The sequence below is a fragment of the Saccostrea cucullata genome, unplaced genomic scaffold, assembly GCF_032062105.1.
Source record: "Saccostrea cucullata isolate Sc308-1 unplaced genomic scaffold, CSIRO_AGI_Scuc_v1 ctg23, whole genome shotgun sequence".
In the NCBI taxonomy this organism is placed as follows: Eukaryota; Metazoa; Mollusca; class Bivalvia; order Ostreida; family Ostreidae; genus Saccostrea; species Saccostrea cuccullata.
In genome coordinates, this window is record NW_026932470.1 from 404,147 (window position 1) to 426,326 (window position 22,180).

Consider the following 22,180-nt stretch of genomic DNA (forward strand, 5'->3'; position numbering starts at 1 on the left):
TTAACATTCTAGCAGATTTATTCATATCCATAAAAGTATGTACATTTCTCAACATCGACAAATGGATGGAACAATGAAAAAATCAAATTATTAAAACTACAGCAGTGAACAGAATAAACAAAAGGATTAAATATCACAGTTTGATGACTACTGTATAATACAAAATAAATTAGCATTACAAAAAGATATTGCTGAAAATGAAAAAAAATATAGCAGGATCTTGTTCAAATTATTTCAAGTTTATTGCTTAAAATGCAGAACAAATTTTAAAAGGATAATTTCTGAGAAGAGAATCTACAGAAGTAAGATCCTCTGTGCTGTATCTTTGTCACGAGATTGTGTTATATTTCAAATAAATTTTCTTACTTACTTTAGGCAAATAACATTTCTCATTCCAAGAATGCTGAACACATTTACCCTTTCTTAAAGTTAAAAAAAATATTTTTCTAAATGACGAAACAATGTTATAAGTTACAAAGACTGAAAAAGAAAAGTCTCCTTTTCTGGAATTTGAAGAATCTTGATGTTTATGTAAAACAAGTACTACTGTAATAACAGGAAAAAAAACCAGAAACATAAAACTAAAGAAAACATAATGGAGAATTTTGGAAACAATCACTTCCACCAATAAGTTATAGCACCTACAAGCATTCTGCAGTCTTGCTGGAAGTAAACTTAAGTCAATTTACCCAAGCATTGGATTTGCCTACTAATCAAGCTCTTACTATTACAAAATATTAAAAAAAATGTTAAAAAAAAATATCAATTAGCAGAACCCTCTGCTTTGGGAAGAAAAATATTATTACAATATCTCTGACACAGAGAAAGCAAAAAATTATTACCTCTAAAAAATGCATAGATTACCTTCAACATCACTCTTATACAATAAAGTGTAACTGGAACAGAAAGCAAAAGAATAATAAAATATCAATATCTAAGTAAAAAGTAAACAAAAAAGAAGGAGAGGTACCCAGGAATCTGAGTGTACCCTGAAGAAAAGATAACAATAATTATACAGTGTATGTAAGTGGAATATATCACATATCTAATGGAACAACCTAGATTTAACAATAAATAAAAACAGATCCTCCATTATCAAACAGCATCTATCTTCTTTTTCGAGCTAAAGGGTTCGTTTGTTGCTAACTTTCTCTGTTTCCTAGGCCATGTAAAAGTGTCATAACCACCGGAACTAACTTTCAATGCCTCAGTCGATGCTTTCGTTACTGGGGAGTTTTCTTTAGAGAATGCTGGGTGTCGTATACTTGCAATATTGAGATCTCTAACATGGGCAGTCTGAGAAGAAAAAGAGTCCATAGACTCTGCGAGTTCATCATCATTAAAACTCATATTGGAAAATCCAGATTCCATGTAATCTTTTGGACTTTTCCTTCCTTTGGATTTTGATTTGGAAAGTTCACTTTCGTAACTGTCATCAGAGGAGTCATCCATGGTGATAAGATGATCGCCCGGCTGTGAGCTGACATTGGTGTAATGTCTCTCCTCCCTGTCAATGGTCAGCTCCTCTAACTGCTGGTATAACCTGTCCCCCGATGTCCGAGAAGGGAGGGGTCTGCTGGGTTTGGAGGGTGTTATGGAGCCCATTGACCCAAAGGAATGAGATTTGGGTATACTGGTCTTAGATGGAGTAGATCTTTTTGAGATTTCTTGCACTGGTTTTGCTGGTTCCGTAGGTGGTATTGCCATGTCCATGATGTTAATGGACTCTTTTGTAGATCTGGTCTTTTTTAATTTGGCTTTGAATGGAACTGATTGGAATGGATCGTCGGTCGTCAGTGAGTGATACTGTACAGAGGAGCTGCCCTTAACACTGGAATGACTGGATTTTGTGTACATGGGATCCGCTGTAAATAATGTGTCAGTAGAAGCTTTCTCCCTATCAGGAGACATGCCTACAGAAGACGAGCCAGATAGAATGCGTGAGTTTGATTTTCTTGGAAGAGTTGCATATGGAATACTTGAAGCTAAGTCCTTGCTCACTTCCACTTTCCTCTTGTCCTCATTAGTTTGTAATAATGGACTTGACCCTCCTCCCACAGAATGATGCGTTTTAGACTTTGGTAGGAAGTTGGGATGAAATGGAGCCTTAGCAAATGGATCATATTCTTTGGTGGAAGATTTTGCAGATGAAACATTATTTGCTACAGTTTTTTTCTTTGAAAATCTTTTCCTAAATGGAGCAGCAGTAAATGGGTCACCTTTTTCCTTGTCATTAACCGTTGGAGACATTGCAGGACTAAGTCCTATCTGCGGGGACATTGTACTGTTGCTACTCCCTTCATGACTGTCATCACTATCGTGTTCGTGTGAGAAGCCGATCTCCACACTGCCGTGGAAGTGAGGCGGTCTAAAGTCATCTTCCAATTCATCATCATCAAGCAGAGGCCTCACTCCGTACTCATGTCCCATAATCCTGTCTGTCGGTAGCGGGCCTTGTCCCGGAACTGAAGTTGCATTACTCTGACTCTGTTCATTTTCAATGTTCCACTCCCCTTCCTTGCGTTTAGATGTAACAGGGACAGGTCGACTCCCATACTCATCATCCAGCTCCTGATAACTGAAGTCTTTCTTTGTGTTTTGAACTTGATTGATGGGGTGATCATCCTCGGCGTAAGAAGAACTTGATTCGTGTTCCTTGTGCTTTGATTCAGCCGACTCCCTCACAGCTGATGTTTTTTCTTCCTTATCCTCGTCAGTGTCCACAAACTTCTGGTAGCGAGAGCCCAGACTCAGGGCGGCCTTCATCAGTGTCGCAGGGAAGAACTGATTACTAGAGTTGTCCACTTGATCTACTTTCTTAGGTAAATCATCTTCATCTAAAGAAAGAAAATACCAATAGTAAGTGTCAGCTCAATAAAATACTAATTAGTATTATCTATTTTGATTTAAACCGTATTTGTTTGTCCTCCATAAAGGAATGTTTAAAAATAATAAATCTTCAGTATATTTCAAATGAAAAATATTTATCAAGTTTGGAGAGCCACATCATGCTTGTAGTGATGGCATGCATCATACCTTGTGCAGAGCTACAAGATTTAATATTCCTCTGACACTATATGAAAATCTTTTCTTGTACTCACTGGGAAATAGACAGTACAAACCAATAAAATATACCCAGCTCTGTCTTCTAAATGTCCATTGGAAAAATATTTATTCATGATAAGAATGCATTACCTCTGAAGCTCATTAATAAAGATATTATTAACATAATTTGATAGTCTTAAGAGCATTCTGAGAAAACTTTTCTTTCAAATGTTTGTCTCTGAAATTATGGACATTTTTCACCATTCTTCTCAATTTCATTTTTGTAGAAATTAGAGAATATCTAAGCGAGATGTACAAAACATCCTTTATATAGGGAGGTTATCATGACTGGTTTGAAAGTGTGGTCATTAAATCCAATCTAGGTTTAGCAATACATGCTTTGTCTTACACACCACATAATGTGTTCTGGATACAAACAATTACTTAAGGTGCAATACAGAGTCCAGGCTATCTGAGTATTTCAATTTCATGTAGGTTATTCTGACCCATTTATATGCATGAAATCAGGATGTATTGAAAGTGTTCCCCTGACCACACATTAGATAAACAAATAACCCATTCAACCATCACCAAAGTTTGTCAGCAGTTTTGAAAACAGAAGAAAAAAGTTAAAAAGATTTCCCAATTTATTATAAACAAATCTTCAATAATGAAGAAACACAATAGTGTATCTTTTCAATGACAAAATATTTCTTGCACATATTCATTGCACTGTCCAGTATGATGCTATTAACCTTGTTTCAAAACTGCTGACAAAATCACCTTTTTGAATGAATTCTTTCCACAGAAATTATCTTTTTAATAATGATCTCATTTAAGTAAGCTTTTTTGAAACCAGATACATTCCTTGTAACTTCACAAATACCCAGTTTTGAAACAAGGTTTTCATACAGTTTATACAATTAAGATAAAATATCTGTAAAAACTGATTAAAAGTCAATTATTTGAATTCTTCATTTAACAATAAACTGGCACACAGTGCTTTTTTAATACATACATTAAATCTGTGACTCCATGTAATAAAATTCTCTTGGGTTTCCTTAAATCTGGTTTCAAAGCTTAATTATGTCTAAAATGCCATTTGTTGACAAAAAGTTAAAACATACATTGCATCGTAAACTACATGCCATCTCTAAAACAGTCAAATTCTTAGATTTCCATACCATCCACAAGCACACATACGCCCACACACATAAAACATGCTTGACTAGAATTGCCGCCAGTCTGGAAGTCAGTTACTTAACAACAAAAATATTGAACAACATAAAAAACGAGCCATTTTTGTGTCAAACTAAAAGAAATGAATTAAAGTCGAAAAGCAAGAGTGAATGACCCATCATGGATTAAATGTAAAAGAATGAATTAAAACAGCACTGTTTTGTGATAAACATGAAAATGGATAACAAAAACATTGTAAAATCAATGATTCAAAAAGTATGTACAATTTAATTTAGTCATGCTGATGTTAAGATTGCAGTCTGACCACTGAGACAGGCATTGATGGGACAAGTCATCAGAAAAACATCAACCTCACTATGGCAAGTTAAAAAAAAATATCACAAAATAATCCCAACTCTCAAAAGTAATACCACAAGTAAAAATATTGTCATCACCTTGTCAGAGTAATACTATGTTATGGATCATGTAAAGGTTCATTGAAGCCAACCTGCACAAAAGCCAAACCCTGTTAACCTATTCACTGTATATAAAGTATCAGTTGTATTTACTATCCCTCTTTAAATCTATATTTATTCCTATTTCTACAACCTACATGTGTCTTCTTTGTAAATTTTACCATATACATGTAATTACCAAACTTACAGTTCTCAGTACTAAATCAGCTGTATAAGTTAAGTATGAAAAACATTTTTTGTTGAAGTCTGCCGTACATACACTGTATATTTAAAAAAATACATTCTAGCTTCACCAAGTAAAACAAAAAATCACATTGTAAACTACAATAGTCTTTGGTCTGTGGCTTGCACCCGAATAAATGTCTATAGCTCCTCCACAAGAGGAGAACAACACACGCCCTGCGGCCTCCACGAAGGAAGAGAGTACCTTCTCTTATGTCTGTGTTCTGGAATAATTCAAAACAGGAACTCAACGTTAAAGGGGGACCTAAGTCATCAGAGAAAAACAGGCTCTGACCTGTTTACCCTAATAACAAACCACCAAAGAGAGGGGGACGGAGAACAGAGACTCCTAACAAGCCTACACAGGAAGTATGAGCTGATTGGCTCTGGTGCATGCTGGGAGTCCTACATGTGACCTTTACCTCCTGATCGGGAACTGTTGGCACTTCTATGGGGTTCACTACCAGAGCTGCTGCCATGCCGAACATGACCTGTAGTACAAAATGGAACTCAGCCAAAGTCATGCAATGCATGCAAAAAAACAATGGAAAAAAATGTTCTAAAATGCTACAATATGCTCAAATAATAGCCACTCTATGAAAGAAAGAGATTTAATTGAACAAAACAAGGCAGAGAAAAGTTATTGCAAATGTTAAATTTGAACTAAAAATGCATTTGATTACATGGAGTGTACGTCTTTTGTTAAGTAAGGGAGAAACTGTTTTTCCTTGTTAATAAAGTCATAAATAATGAAATTTTATTAGTGACCATCTCTGTTTTTTTTTTATCATTCATTATGAAGATGACTTCCTCAAATATAAAATGTACATATATATACACAAGAATAGCTAAAAATTTAAGTTATAGGTTTTTTTTTAGCAGACAATTCTGATAAACTTGGGTAAAGCACAACACTGCAAAATAATTTGAATTTCTACTAGGGGGACAAAAAATATCAATAATTTTCATGCAAACAAAAACAAAATACTATTTAAGGAGAGTATTTTGGAATAAACATTGTCCAGGACCAAGCTAATCAACTCATTAACAAATGTATCAGCTTGGAATTTGCTGAAGTTTATTTTTTTCTGAGACAATTATTTGTAAGATTATCATATTTTCCTGAGATGAAACTATAAACTGCAGCAGATATGAAGTTGTATACAATTTTTCCTACAATGTTTTTAAACTTTAAATAAAGATATTCTTTCAAAGTGTAAGTTGTACATATATGTAGGTGAATATGTATAACGAACAGAAAATGGTAACATTTTTGTAATCTTTATATTTGTATGAACTATACTGCATTTTCCAAATAAAAAGGATACTGTAAATCACATTTTAATCATGAGATCTTTATTTTTGCACCTTTATGCGAGTCTGTTTGCACACAAAAATTTCCTTTTTGCCTATATTTGTATTAGTTGGGATTATATGAACATCAAAAACCATAACTCATGAAAAATTTGTCTCACTTTTAACAAATATCTTTCTCATGAAAATAAGGTCCCGTGACAAAATAGTGATCTACAGAATTTAAAATAATAAATTAAAAATCTAGACAAACATATACACCATGGAAACCTTCAAAAATAAAGAAACAAGTATAAATATGTAAGGCTGATCTGAAATATATACCTGGCTTTTTAAAGGGTGCTTTTTCAAATGGATCAGAAGAATCCGACCCTGACATGACCAGGTCTTCTCTACTCTTGACATTTGATATACCTAGAATGAAGGATTGGAAGTTTTTTCATGAAACAGAACTAAAAACAAAGATTACATCCCATCACCATTTCTGTCACTTTAAAGGACCGCTGTTAAATTTTCCATGAATGTTCACTGCCATACTGCAGATTAAAGCATCAGTGATAATTGGCTTGATATTTCCTTTGACTACAAATACCACCCCTTACTGCTGTTTGATCCTCTCCTTAGTTTGTCGAACTCTTTTCCAAATAATTCTTCTTCTGTGTCTACTCCAAAGTTGTCATCGAATGGATTCCACTCTGCTATATCTGCTGATACAGCTCGTGTCATACCTGGAGACCTTCAGTAAAATAAACAGAAGTATTAAACAATATTACTATCCTCTTTAGTACAATACTGTCTGCCACATCCATCTCTGGAACAGATACAAGGATCTGGTTTATCCACAGAGTACTCTCTGACTGAAACATTAAATATTTTTTATCCCAAGAAAGACTTACCTTGGAGGAGAGTGTATGGGGGTGGTGGAGGCAGATTTACACTTATTGTGCTGGGGAGCTGGCAGGTAGTTCCTATTGGAGTGATATGCCCTACACAATAAAGTGACCAACATAATGAATGTATTACAAGAGCACATCAATCACAATTTCTCTAAATACACCTTCAAAATTGTGAAATTAAACAAATGCATTGAAAGAAGATCTTTTAACTCCATTTTTGTTACCATGTACGAGGGGTGTTAGAAAAGTTCGCGGACAAGTTCTATTGTGAGCGCGCTATTTCCACGAAACCGGTCAAACTTTCCAGATAAAATCCTAACCTATTTTCCAATAAATATACAAAAATTTGGTACTCTCCGGTGATCATTGAAAAATAAACGGCTTTTTTATTTTGATAAATCTTGCTTCATGGAGCATGCTCCATTTTGGCATGTTTACATTACAAAGACTCTTGATTAAAATTAAAAATAGCACAATTGTAGCGCAAAGAGATTTATGATATTTTACCTATCGCTAAAGTTTTCATGAAACGTCACTTGGAGAAATTTTGAATTAAATTGGAGGGTATATGACTGTGTTATAGCCAATTATAAATGATCAACACGTAAAAACACAGCCAAAATCGGAACGTCATTGAGCGTCATGGAGCACTGCACTACGTAAAAATTATATGTGTAGACAGTAAAATGTCTAAAAAGAGATTGAAATTTTCAAGATGCTGCCGGAAATTTCCTACACACACAAAGGACAAAAGTTTTCAAATGATTGTGACTTCATATAAATGGAAGGATTAACATTTTGAATGATTAACTCCATCGATACTTCAATACCCTCTTATCGCATGAACGTTGTGCCTATATGGTTTTGTAGTTTTCAAACCTGATCAATTTACTGCATAGACGTTTTTAAAGATCTAAAAAATATCCGAATCAATACAATCCAAATTACAAAAGACATTATAGTAGAAAGGTAACATGTCTTGATATAGATGTTCAATACATGTATTAAAGTAGAAAAAAGATAAGAAAAATCTGAAGAAAGGAAAGATTTATAGAACTGCGACAGTGCATAACGGATCGAAATCTGGTTGTCACGTCGCCTTACGTCAAGGGATTGCTCCGTGAATCCTATGACATCATAGTAAAAATCGTTGTAAATTTTCAAGATTTTAGTAAATGGACCTGATTTTTTACATACTAATAAACAAAATGTAGGAATTTATTCAGACATAGGTCATACTTCACAGTACACAATAGATTTTCCGTAATTCAATGTGTCCGCGAACTTTTCTAACAACCCTCGTACATGCATATAGAAATATATTACTTCCTTGATTTTTTTTTCAACATTTTTTTTAAAGCTTTTACATGGGATAATCAATTAAGATAATTTTAGTGAATAGTTTTAATATTCTTCTATAAAATTTATTAAAATATATTTGCTACAGGAGACTTATAAATTAGTTTGACGTACTTGAAAGCACTGCCCTTTCCTCCCATGGTGAGGTAGGCCGTGTCACTAACGTTACGTTTGTGAGTTTTGTGAGGCTTGGGGGAACATGGAGGAGGTGTAATGGAGATCAGGGGTTGTGAATCAGTCTGAAATATCATTACATTAGCATATATAATGTGTAAAGTTTAAATTTCATCAATATTCAGTTTTATCTACCATCTAAAAAATATGAATTTATAATCAAATAACTTAATTACTGTATTTAAGAATATTCAAATACATGTATTCAATATAAAAATACACAGGAACTAATGAATATAAAATTACAAATTGTTTGTACATAGAGTACCTAACACAGAGATGCCGATTTAAATGAACTTACATTTTCTTTTGTTTCACTTCTTGGTTTGGAATGTGGCACAGTGGGTTTTTTAAATACATCATTTTTTATAGCATTATTTTGTACATTCGTGGAGTCCTGAAGCTGCACAAAATGTTCCATTCTCTGCCTCTGGGCCTCAGTTTCCTGACTAGATTGAGGGGGGTATATCTGAGAATTACTTGTGGAGTGTGTTACTTGACTTTGGGGTACTGCCTGCTGGGACGCACGACTCTGAGCAGGCGTGGGTTGTGTCACATTAGCTGGATTCTGCTGCTGATAATACAGCTGTTGTTGTTGTTGTTGTGCATAGTTCATTTGTTGTGGAGGGTACATCATTCTCTGTTGTTGAGGGTGAACCATTCCTTGTTGTTGAGAGTGAACCACTCCTTGTTGTTGAGAACGTACTGCCCCTTGTTGCATCACTCCCTGCTGTTGAGGGGGCATAACTCCTTGTTGCTGCGGGTGCACCACTCTTTGTTGTTGAGAGTGCACCACCCCTTGTTGCACCACTGCCTGTTGTTGGGGGGGAACAACTTGTTGCTGGGGCATATAGTTTGTTTGTGACATGGGGCCACTAGGGTTTTGATACTGTCCTGGCTGAGCTCCCTGAAACTGATTCACAGCAGCAGGGGGCTGGTACACATTCTGTTGCTGTCCTGGGAAGTATTGAGGCCTGGGGCCCCCTGACACAGTGGAGCTTGCCTGCTTTGGAGTCATCTGCTGACCTGGGGCAGGGTTTCTATAGAGTTGCTGTGGTACAGCTCCTTTCATTGGTTCTGTAATACAGAGTAAATAACGAAACTTGTGCACTTTTGTAATTGATGCCAAAGAAAAATTACATTTATTAAATGATACTACCAAAATTATGAAAGAAACTAGAACTGTCAAAACAGGACAAAATACCCCCCGCTGGCTTTTTTTCAGAAGTAAATTTTTCCATAATAAAGATATGTATCAAACACGAATTATGAAATTTTTCTTCCAGTGACCTTGAACTTCAACAAATGACCTTGGCTCAAGGTCATGACAAACCCTTGGGTCATGAGCAATCTTTGTGTGAAATGAGAACCTACCAAGTTTATCCATAAGAAAGAAATGGAATGGACACGAATTATGAAATTTTTCTTCCAGTGAACTTGAACTTCCCCAAATGACCTTGGGTCAAAGTCATGACACACCCTTGGGTCACGGGCAATCTTTGTGTGAAATGAGAACCTACCAAGTTTATCCATTAGAAAGATATGGACCGGACACGAATTATGAAATGTTTCTTCCAGTGACCTTGAACTTCACCAAATGACCTTGGGTCAAGGTCATGACACACCCTTGGGTCACGGGCAATCTTTGTGTGAAATGAGAACCTACCAAGTTTATCCATAAGAAAGATATGGACCGGACATGAATTATGAAATTTTTCTTCTAGTGACCTTGAAGTTCCCCAAAATGACCTTGGGTCAAGGTCATGACACACCCTTAGGTCATGGGCAATCTTTGTGTGGAGTAGTAGATTCTAATGTCCCTCTGTAAGAAAGATATGGACCGGACACGATTGCACAGACAAACAGATGGACAGATGGACAGACGGACAAGGTGATTCCTATATACCCCCCCAAACTTCGTTTGCGGGGGGTATAATTACATTAGAAGAACTTTTCTTTAAAACAGCTTACAGTGTATTTCTGAAGTTATCTATAATTTTACTGCATAGTTAAAATAAAAACATCTATAGGTAATCAGAGATTACAGAGCTCACCTCAACGAATGTTGTCTTTAATTAAGGCAAAGTCACACAATTACCCAACAAAAAGTGTACATCCAAAAATGCAAAATTTATGCAATTTTGACCTGATACTTTGAAATAGACCTATATAAAAACTTCAAACTAGTTCTTCATCACGAAAATGTGATTAAAATCCAGCATCTGAAGCAAGTTTGAGAGTTTTCATCCCTTGATACATCATTTGGGCAAGTTTGGTTTATATAAGCCTTATAGTTTCTTGGTAATAGACCTGCACCTATAACTTTTACCTGGTCCATTATCTGGAAAAAGTATGTCGAATTCAGCATCCGGAGCAAGTCCATTAGTATGCATCCTAAGATGTATCATCCATGCGAGTTTGCACAACATTAGGCTTATAGTTACTTAGAAATGAAACCTGCATAAAAATTTAACCTCTTCACTCATCCAGAAAAAAAGTAGGTTAGATTCAGCATCTGTAGTCAGCCTGGTAGAATGCAACCTTAGATGTATCATTCATGCAAGTTTGGTCATTAAAGAGCTCATAGTTACTTGGAAATGAATCCTGCATCAAAAACTTTAACCTGTTCACTCATCCAGAAAATGTAGGTCAGATTCAGCATCCGAAGCAAGTCTGGTAGTATGCATCCTAAGATGTATCATTCATGCAAGTTTAGTCATTATAGGGTTCATTGTAACTTGGAAATGAAACCTGCACCAACTAGAACTGTCCAATAGGGACAAATACCCCCGCTGGGTTTTTCAGAGTAGGTGCCAATTCAGAAATATTTTATGGATCTAGTAAGAGGTGTTCACTATTGTCTAATAAAGTGCCCCACCACAGCAGCTTTAAATTGTTTATTGCATATTTTATGAAATAATGGAAATGCTACAGTCTAATAAAAAAAAAAAAATCAAAAATTAATTATTCTTTAGACTATAAAATTCTAAGTGAGACATGACTGCAATTTGTTGCAAATATATAAAAATTGAAATGTAATTTTTTTTCAATGAACACATGTATAATTGATTTTAATTATATTATACAATACTAATTCAGTTTTAATCATACACTAAAACATCAATTTGTTTTAATTACATTACACCAATTGAAAGATCTTTCTCTCGACTACAGCCATAAGAACTCTTAACACAAGCAACTATAAGGCCATTTCTTTTTGCCCAACTCCCAAGAGATAAATTAAGATAGCACTGCATGATCAGATCTAGAGATGCTCTTGCCAGTTAACTCCCGACAATGAACTCATTAATTTCTCTCTAATTTGACATGCACATTTCTGCTATCAAAAATTCTCCTTGACCAGTGCTTGATAATTATGCCCATGGGACAAACTGAATTCCTCTCAAATCATCAGGGTTCTCCACATTTGAAAATTTAATCATGGAGGAAGCTGCGCGAAGGCGAAATGTGGCAGAAAACATGAAAACGTGTTAGACTTCCTAATCTTCATTAATCAATAATTGGTTTTACAATTTTTAATTTTACCCACTGCAACACAAAACAATGGAATAACTATCACTTTTTAAAGTTAAAAAAATAATAATTAAATTGAAAAGAATTTAATTATCCTGTATTTTACTTCACAAATGTACCAAAATTTGCCCCAAACTGTAGTAACCTTCAGAAGGAATTTAAAGAAAAATTGTTAATACAGTAAGTCAGTAACCATGGCAATATTTTTCAGAAATTAATAACTATAAGAATTGTAGCCTGTTGTATGAAATTTTTTGTTTCAATATGACTAAAACTGATGAATGGGTAGTATTTTTTATGTTTATCCTCAAAGGAACATTTGGACCAGTGTCCTTTTTTTCTAAACGTTGTATTTTTTTTAGATATTGCATATTTCACCAAGTTTTGTTTACTTCTCCACGTGCCCAATGCTAAAAATAACACCACGCGACGTTTCATAACAATGGGAAGTAACTCTAAATCTAAGACTAAGACGGCGATTAAAACTAAGACTGCGATTAAGACGTAGGCCCTGTGCACATTTTATCAAAAAGATAATGAAGTTAAAGCTTAAAAAACAGAGCATGGGAAATTGATTAAATGCAGAGGAATACGAAAATTTTACAGAGTATTTTTTTCTGGCACAAAAACTTGAATCGCATGCACGACGTTTATCATGCTCGTAATTGTCATCTTTTATAAACTCGTTCTATATCTAATCAAGTAGTGAAGATGTTGAAGTTCCACAAAATTATTTACATCTGTACAGGATAATTAACTCTCAATATATTGATCATCTGATCAGCTGATTGACTCTCCATTGATTGTCACACTTCGCAGCATAGTTGCTGATTAACGACGTGTTTGTTTAGCACAGTCCGCTTTCCTTCGAGGCATGCGAGGTGCACGGCAGTCGTTGTGTAAACACAATTAACTACTCAAGTCATTAAAACATAGGTAATCAAAGATTACGAAGCTCACCTCGACGAATGTTATCAGTTTAAGTAATGCAAATCTCACATCATATTTTCTTAATATTTAGCATTCATCCCAACAACAATATTCTTGCAAGTTGTGTTTAACCCCTTACATGGCATATACACATTTCTAAGCCTGTAGCGTGAAAAATATGTATATGTATAGTGTAAACAAATATTCATAACTGTTAATACTGCATATATCAAGGTCTTCAAGTTCATTCGGATTGATCTGTTCCCAAAACTTTAACCAAGTCTCTTGTATGGAAAATATAGGTCAGATCCAGCATCCGAAGCAAGTCTGATAGTGTCCATCCTTAGATGCATCATCCATGCAAGTTTGGTTAAGCTAGGGCTTATAGTTACTTGGGAATGAAAATGTAGGTCAGATCCAGCATCCGAAGCAAGTCTGGTAGTGACCATCCCTAGATACATCATTCATGCAAGTTTAGTTTAGCTAGGGCTTATAGATACTTGGGAATGTAAATATAGGTCAGATCCAGCATCCGAAGCTAGTCTGGTAATGTCCATCCCTAGATGCATCATCCATGCAAGTTTGGTCCAAATAGGGCTTATAGTTACTTGGGAATGAGAATGTAGGTCAGATCCAGCATCCGAAGCAAGTCTGGTAGTGTACATCCCTAGATGCATCATCCATGCAAGTTTGGTCCAAATAGGGCTTATAGTTCCTGTGGAATGGACCTGCTCCAAAAACTTTAACCTGGTCACTCATCTGGAAAATGTATGTCAGATCCAGCATCCGAAGCAAGTTTGGTAGTGTACATCCCTAGATGCATAATCCATGCAAGTTTGGTTCGAGAAGGGCTTATAGTTCCTTGGGAATGGACCTGCTCAAAAAACTTTAACCTGGTCACTCATCTGGAAAATGTAGGTCAGATCCAGCATCCGAAGCAAGTCTGGTAGTGTACATCCCTAGATGCATCATCCATGCAAGTTTGGTGTGGGTAGGGCTTATAATTCCTTAAGAATGGACCTGCTCCAAAAACTTTAACCTGCTCCAAAAACTTTAACCTGATCACTCATCTGCAAAATGTAGGTCAGATCCAGCATCCAAAGCAAGTCTTGTAGTGTACATCCCTAGATGCATCATCCATGCAAGTTTGGTTTAGGTAGGGCTTATAGTTACTTGGGAATGGACTTGCTCCTAAAACTTTAACCTGGGACGCCGACGCCAACGCCGGGGGTATAGCATAAGCTCATCTCGACTTCGTCGAGGTGAGCTAAAAAGTAAGTGTCAGGACTGAAATGCGAAAAAATTTAATCATGGCGGCTGCCGATTTTAACCATGGCGCAGCTCATTTAACCATGGCGCACATAAATTTAACCATGGCGGGCCGCCATGGTAAAACCCCTTGTGGAGAACCCTGAATCATTAACATTTGTTACAGAATTTGCTGTAAAGTATATGATGAAAAAATAAGTTTTTACTTAATTTAACATTTTTTAATAAGGATACAACTATATTTTTACATTTTTTAGGATTATGAAATTTAAAATTTTAAAGACTTAGTTTTTTTGTAAAAAATCACTTAAATTAAAAGTCACAGTGACCTTGAAATAAGTCGTGACACACCTTCTACCCAAGATGCATAAATTGTCCAAGTTTGATGATTGTAAGTCTAATAGTTTTCTAGTTATGAGCCAAACAAAATCACAAAAGAAACTAGAACTGTCCAATAGGGACAAATACCCCCCGCTGGGTTTTTCAGAGAAGGTGCCAATTCAAAAATACTTTATGGATCTAGAGGTGTTCACAATTTACTTACAAAAATTTGCAGTGAAATATAATTGCTCATCATGTTTCTTAATGAATGAAACAAAGGTGCAACCAAATGAAACATCAATACTAATACATTGTAATTCCACTGTAACATTTTTTTTTTATTTTTTCATTTTATTTTTTTTATTTCTGCATTAAAAAAATATATTGCAATTATGTGTTATGTCACTCTGCAAACTGATTGTTAAAAAAAAAACATAATACAAAATCAAATTAATCTTGATATATCAATTTGAAATGCATTTTGAAAATAAAGAGCTGGTCATCCAGTAATGAAGTGCTTTGACAGACAATATATTACAATTAAGAGAATAAGAGAAGAGAGATCTTTAATTCTTATGCCTTATTCCCTGGAGATTAGATAACACACACACTTGATAAGAGATGTGCCTTAACAACTTCCAACACCAAACTCATTAATTTATCTTTAACTGGATGCATGTCCAGTCATTATTCCCAAGAGACAAATGAAATTACAAACCTTCTGTGCACTGTAAAAACTGTTTTTAACACTTGATGATGTTTCTTTTTTTAAAGTTTTTATGAGTAGTTTTAAGCTGTAGTATTTTTGAACAGATATTCTAGATTCTATATCTCAAACCTTATACATGAGCCCAAAATGAACAAGTCAATTAAAATAAAAAATAAAACCTGTTAAATGCAAAAAAATTAACAAAAAGAGTTGAAAATTCCAGGTGTACACCTTCATCTGGTGAATAATAAGTGTACAAATTTTCAGATTAATCCTTGCAATAGTTTCTGAGAAACGGTCCGGACAAAACCACAAAATAAAAATGAAAAAAACACCTGTAAAATTCAAAATAATAATCGAATCAAGATGAAAATATCAGGTGCACAACTTCATATGGTGAATAATATGTGTACAAATTTTCAGACAAATCCTTCCAATAGTTTCTGAGTAATGGTCCGGACAAAATCTCGTCTACAGACAGACAGACGGACATGGTGATTCCAATATACCCCCCCTAAACTTCGTTTGCGGGGGGTATAAAAAGAAAAAACATCTGTAAAATGCAGAAAAATCAACCAATCATGATGAAAATACCAGGTGCACATCTTCATATGGTGAATAATAAGTGTATAAATTTTCAGACAAATCCATAAAACAGTTTCTGAGAAACGGTCCGGACAAAATCTTGTCTACAGACAGACGGACATGGTGATTCCAATATACCCCCCTAAACTTCGTTTGCGGGGGTATAAAAACTCTAACCTGTTCACTCATCCAGAAAATGTAGGTCAGATTCAGCATCTGAAGCAAGTCTGGTAGTATGCATCCTAAGATGTACCATCCATGCAAGTTTGGTCATTATAGGGCAAACTGAATTTTGGAAATGAACCCTGCATTAAAAACTTTAACCTGTTCACTCAACTGGAAAATGTAGGTCAGATTCAGCATCCGAAGCAAATCTGGTAGTATGCATCATAAAATGTATCACCCAAGCAAGTTTGGTCAACATAGGGCTTATAGTTACTTGGAAATTAGACCTGCACCAAAAACATTAACCTGTTCACTCAACCGGAAAATGTAGGTCAGATTCAGCATCCGAAGCAAGTCTGGTAGTATGCATCATAAAATGTATCACCCATGCAAGTTTGGTCAACATTGGGCTTATAGTTACTTGGAAATTAGACCTGCACCAAAAACATTAACCTGTTCACTCAACCGGAAAATGTAGGTCAGAGTCAGCATCCGAAGCAAGTCTGGTAGTGTACATCCTTAGATGTATCATCCATGCAAGTTTGGTCAACATAAGGCTTATAGTTACTTGGAAATGAGACCTGCACCAAAAACATAAACCTGTTCACTCAACCGGAAAATGTAGGTCAAATTCAGCATCCAAAGCAAGCCTGGTAATGTGCATCCTTAGATGCTCCATCCATGCAAGTTTGGTCAACATAGGGCTCATAGTTCCTTGGAAATGAGACCTACACCAAAAACTGCACCAAAAATGTTAACCTGCTCCAAAAACATTAACCTGGTCATTCCTTTGCTGAAATTGCAGCATCTGAAACTATGACTGGTACAATGAAACACACCAGAAGCATCTTCCATGCATGTCTAATCAATATAGGACACAGAAGTACTTAAAAAGAAAACTGCTCCAAAAAACTTAACCTTTACCTGGGACGCCGACGCCGACACCGACACCGACGCCGAGGGCAGAGCTGCCAACCCTTACGATTTTGGCGTAAGGCGTATGAAATCAGCGCCTAAAATACGCCTTACGATTTCTCTATGTATTCTTCCGATTTCAGTTTTTCTCGTTCAAAGTTTATAATTCTTGTATTTTCATAGCTGGCAGTCTATAAAATTCTACTAATATTATTTATAAGTTTTACAATGCTTGCTTACAAGTATCATCGTTTCAGTTTTAGAAGGCCGATCACATTCATGTCAATGTTTTAAAGTAAACAAAAAGGAAACATGCCTCAGATTGGATGTCCATTTACAAAACATCTTCAGCGGCAGGGGGCCTAGGTGTTCCCTAGACCCCGCCTTACTATTTGTGATTTCAGAATGTTGGCAGCTCTGCGAGGGTATTACATAAGCTCCCCCAACTTCGTTGAGGTGAGCTAAAAATTATCTCAAGCCTCTGTATTCCAATCCAGTACCTTTGCTATTGAAGATCACATGGAACAGACATTTATGTGATGAAATATTAACAAAATCGTTTTGTTTTCCTCCTTAAATTCATACATCAAATACATGTATATTGACTTAAGATAATCTAGCATCTTGCATCTAATCCTTTGAAAACATCCTGCAGAGGTATCATTTTAAACAAAATCAATAAGCAGTCCTATTCCTTAGTACTGAATATCTGACCTGCTCTATTTGGTTGTACGGGAGGGGTTGGGTTTGTAGGGGTCGGACGTTTTCTTGGCACTACAGATGTTTGTATGGGTAAGTTCAGAGAATTGGTCTGTGGCATTGCTTGACCTTTAGGTCGTGACCTTGGGGTCACGGTTGTGCTCTCAATTGGCTGGACTGGGGTATTTCTACAAGTTAAAATGACAGTTCACAAACACATTCACATATGCATGTATAAGCATCAACAAATACCAGAAATTATTGACAAACAAGAGGCCCACGGGCCTTATAGGTCACCTGATTATCATGAAACAACTTTCCAAATATTAAATTTGGTTTGTGTTTTAAACTAGATTCCATGAAATTCAAGATTTTGAAAGAAGCGCCATTGCTTATCATAATTATACACTTTATAGAATTATAGAAAGTGTAATTATACACTTTTTAGAATGCTTACTCTAGTTACTTAATACCCAGAGTTAGATCAGAGTAAGAAAGAGAAAATGCATTTTCACTTTATAACCAGCTAGTGGTGCACCCCACCCTTCAGCAACCACTGACCCTGGGGCCACACATTTCAAAATTTTGGAAATTTTATCATAAATTTTATTTCAACATAAACGGTTGATTAATACCACAGCAGATTTCAAAGCATTTAATATTTATCTTCAGACTATGTACTTTACCCCCCCCCCCCCTTCCCGATATCCTTGACCCAGAGAACATGAAATTTATCATTTTGCTAGATGCACCTTTCTTCATCATAAATATATAAACTAAGATCATTCGCATAATACCTAGGAGCAATGGAATAGATTTTCAAAGAATTCATGCATTTTCACTATATATAATCATTAGAGCTCCACCCTAACACCAGAACCCCTGACCCAGGGGCCATGAAATTCATAGTTTTGGAAGAAGCATAATTCCTCATCATAACTATGTACATAGTTCATTTGTTTAATACCAAGGAGCAGAGAAGATGATTTTTGAGAAACAATGTATTTTCACTATATAGGCAATAAAGCCTAGCCCTTACATCACAACCCCCAACCCAGGGGCCACAAAATTCACAATTTTGGAAGAGGCACTCTTGTTCATTATAACTATGTACTTAGTTTATTTAATACCCAGATGCAGAGAAGATTTTCAAAAAATAAATGCATTTTCACTGTTTAATCAATAGAGCCCCTCCCTAGCCCTAGAACCCCTGACCCTGGGGCCATAAAATTCACAATTTTGGAAGAGGCACTCTTGCTCATCATAACTATGCACTAAGTTAGCCTGTTTAATGCTAAGGAGCAGAGAAGAAGATTTTTGAAGAATTAATGTTTTTTTTTACTATACAATCAATAGAGCCCCGCCCTAACACCAGAACCCCTGATCCAGGGGCCATGAAATTCACAATTATTGAAGAGGCACTCTTGGTCATCATAACTATGTTCTTAGTTTATTTAATACCCAGGAGAAGAGAAGACGTTTTTTTAAATAATGCACTTTTACTATATGTTCTTTATAGCCCCGCCCTTACACCAGAACCCCTGACCCAGGGGCCATGAAATTCACAATTATTGAAGAGGCACTCTTGGTCATCATAACTATGTTCTTATTTAGTTTATTTAATACCCAGGAGAAGAGAAGACGATTTTTAAAGAAATAATGAACTTTTACTATATGATCTATATAGCCCCACCCTTACACCAGAACCCCTGACCCAGGGGCCATGAAATTCACAATTATTGAAGAGGCACTCTTGGTCATTATAACTATGTTCTTAGTTGGTTTATTTAATACCCAGGAGCAGAGAAGAAGATTTTCAAAGAAATAATGCACTTTTACTATATGATCTATATAGCCCCGCCCTAACACCAGAACCCCTGACCCAGGGGCCATGAATTTCACAATTTTGGTAGAGGACTCAATGCTGATTACAATCATGTCAACAGTTTGACTGCTTGATGTCCAGGAGTAAAGAAGAAGATTTTTAAAGATTGCATTAATTTTAGTGGTTTTGGCCCCACCCCTCAGGCCCCAGGGGGGCAGGGACCATGAAATTCACAATTTTTGTTCCTCTTTACCTATAGATGCTGTATACCAAATTTGGTTGAAATTGATTCAATAGTTCCAGAGAAGAAGTTAAAAATGTTCAAAAGTTTACGAACGACGTACGACACACGACGTACGACGAACGACGACAGACGAAAACGGATAGCAATAGGTCACCTGAGTTTACTCAGGTGACCTAAAAATACGGCATCCAGAATGTTCATGGAAAAGCTTCCTTACTTTGAAGATGAAGTTTTGACTTGTCTAGATTCTGATTCTGTTAGAGGTACCGGTAATCTGCTCAGATCTGGCAAAGGTGCACCCTACAAAATATCATATACAGTTTATCGATCTCTTCATCTAATACTGGCTGGAATTATATTTTGAGATAGTATTCATCATACAGAAAACAATCAAAAAGAAACAAAAATACAAATACGCTCTACACATAAAGCCCTAGACATGTCAAGATTGTTAATATTCAATATCATAACCTACATTCATGTTAGGGACAGGACAGTCTCTGTGTGACATACTAAACGCCAGCCACGACACCTGATAAATATCTGGTCGCTTCTCTGGATCAACCTCCAGTATGTATCCTACAAAACATATTTTTACTTTTATTAGCTACAGTAAGAACTGCAAGTCAATTTTCCTTATTCTATATGACAATAAATCATAATGTAAATCCATATCACAATAAATCATATAAATCCATGTGACCTACCAATAAGAGAATGCATCATCTTTGAGTATCGTGAATCATCAGGGATGGTGAAGTTTCCACTCTGGACAGCTAATGTACTCTCACCGAATGGTAAAGTGAAGAAGCACAACTTGTAAAGCAAACAACCAAGTGCCTGTCAACAAAAAAATATATAAAAAGAACAGTTCAACAAAGAGATAATGCTCTCAAAAAAGTACCTTTCACAGGCAATATATATATTTTTTTTATGATTTATCATTGACCATGTATACCAGATAGTGGTTCATACTGTTATTGTCATAAAATTGCACCTTCTTCTAAATACTTTTGATGATAAATTCTTGCCTTTTATTTCACAATAGACTCTGAATACTTACCCAGATATCACTTTTTGTGGTGATTGGTTTTCCTCCATACAAATCTACCATTTCTGGAGCTCTGTAGGAAACTGTGGTATACCTTAAAATAATCCATAAAGACACTGACTTAAAATACAGGTACAGCTGAAAATGTTTATTCTTACAAAAACAAACATGTGACAGTAAGGCATAATTCAATATATAATTGTAGTGAATCCAAAAGACAGGGAACAGCTACCAGAATGGATCTGAATCTTACTTTCTGATTTCTTCTTCTATCTGCTGGACATTTTGTTGACCAGGTAAGACAGCTTTAGCAGTAGCACTCCCAAAATCACAGAGTACATAATGTCCACTGTCAGACACCAAAATGTTCTCAACCTGAAAAATATATTACAAGTTTGTCATTTGTTGTATTAAGGTCCCTTTAGTTTAATTTGAACTTTTCATTCTTTACACAAAATAAAATATTGAAATTAAGTGGAAATACTGGAATTTCTAAAATTACTTATAAATCTTCTTGCTTGACTACTTAAAAATGCATTTAAATCAATGTTAAATAAGGTCAATATTTTCAAAATCTTAACTTAATTGAAGTTCATCTTTCTTTACAATTTTCTGTGACACTTACATGTGCATCCTCTCTGTATTACTGGTGCCTTACCTTTAAATCTCGGTGTATTATGGGGGTCTGACAGTGATGTAACCTAGCCACTGCCTCGCATACATCACAGAATATCCTAAGAACCTCTTTTTCTGAGAAGCCTGAGTTGATTTTTTCATTCATCTGTTGTATCACATGATCTATTTAAAAAACAAACATGGCAAAGTGACTAAGTCTCACATTAAACACACTAAAAATGTTTGGTAGTGTGCATCCCGATTCAACATCTTGAACAAGTTTGGTCCAGGTAAGATCTAAAAATACTTAAAGACAGACCTGCTCAAAAATATTCAATTGTCCAATCACCTGTTTTTTTTCATCTGGAAGAGACTGGTCAGACCCAACATTTGAAGCAATTCTGTAGAGTGCATCAACAGATGCATCATCATCCATGCAAGTTTGATCATCATAGAGCTTTCAGTAAATTGGAAATGAACCTGCTTCAATAAATGTAGGTCAGATCAAGGATCTGAAGCATGTGTGCAGTATTGCACATCCTTATATGCATCATCCTTACAAGTTTGGTCCAGGAAGGGCTTATAATCACAGGGAAATGTCAGCAGCAGCTCATAAAACTTAAACAGCATCCCAGTGTCAACATCAAAGCCAA

The 22,180-nt window shown here is 35.7% G+C and overlaps 1 protein-coding gene across 4 annotated transcripts in view; it reads right to left on the reverse strand.

Annotated features, from left to right (window-relative positions):
* The window catches only part of LOC134235206 (AP2-associated protein kinase 1-like), a 24,177-nt gene continuing 1,997 nt past the window's right edge, over positions 1–22,180 (reverse strand). For 3 of the 4 annotated variants that reach the window (XM_062717337.1, XM_062717336.1, XM_062717338.1), the window contains 14 exons: positions 21,571–21,710; positions 21,166–21,287; positions 20,925–21,006; positions 20,569–20,701; positions 20,337–20,440; positions 20,079–20,161; positions 17,808–17,980; positions 8,967–9,742; positions 8,606–8,730; positions 7,133–7,222; positions 6,839–6,972; positions 6,561–6,650; positions 5,345–5,413; positions 1–2,837 (listed from right to left, as the gene is read on the reverse strand). In XM_062717337.1, the coding sequence (XP_062573321.1) occupies positions 1,096–2,837; positions 5,345–5,413; positions 6,561–6,650; positions 6,839–6,972; positions 7,133–7,222; positions 8,606–8,730; positions 8,967–9,742; positions 17,808–17,980; positions 20,079–20,161; positions 20,337–20,440; positions 20,569–20,701; positions 20,925–21,006; positions 21,166–21,287; positions 21,571–21,710 (3,863 nt within the window). In that variant the 3' untranslated portion in view covers positions 1–1,095. The remainder of the gene's footprint in view (positions 2,838–5,344; positions 5,414–6,560; positions 6,651–6,838; positions 6,973–7,132; positions 7,223–8,605; positions 8,731–8,966; positions 9,743–17,807; positions 17,981–20,078; positions 20,162–20,336; positions 20,441–20,568; positions 20,702–20,924; positions 21,007–21,165; positions 21,288–21,570; positions 21,711–22,180) is intronic. The other variant, XM_062717339.1, reaches the window with a different exon arrangement.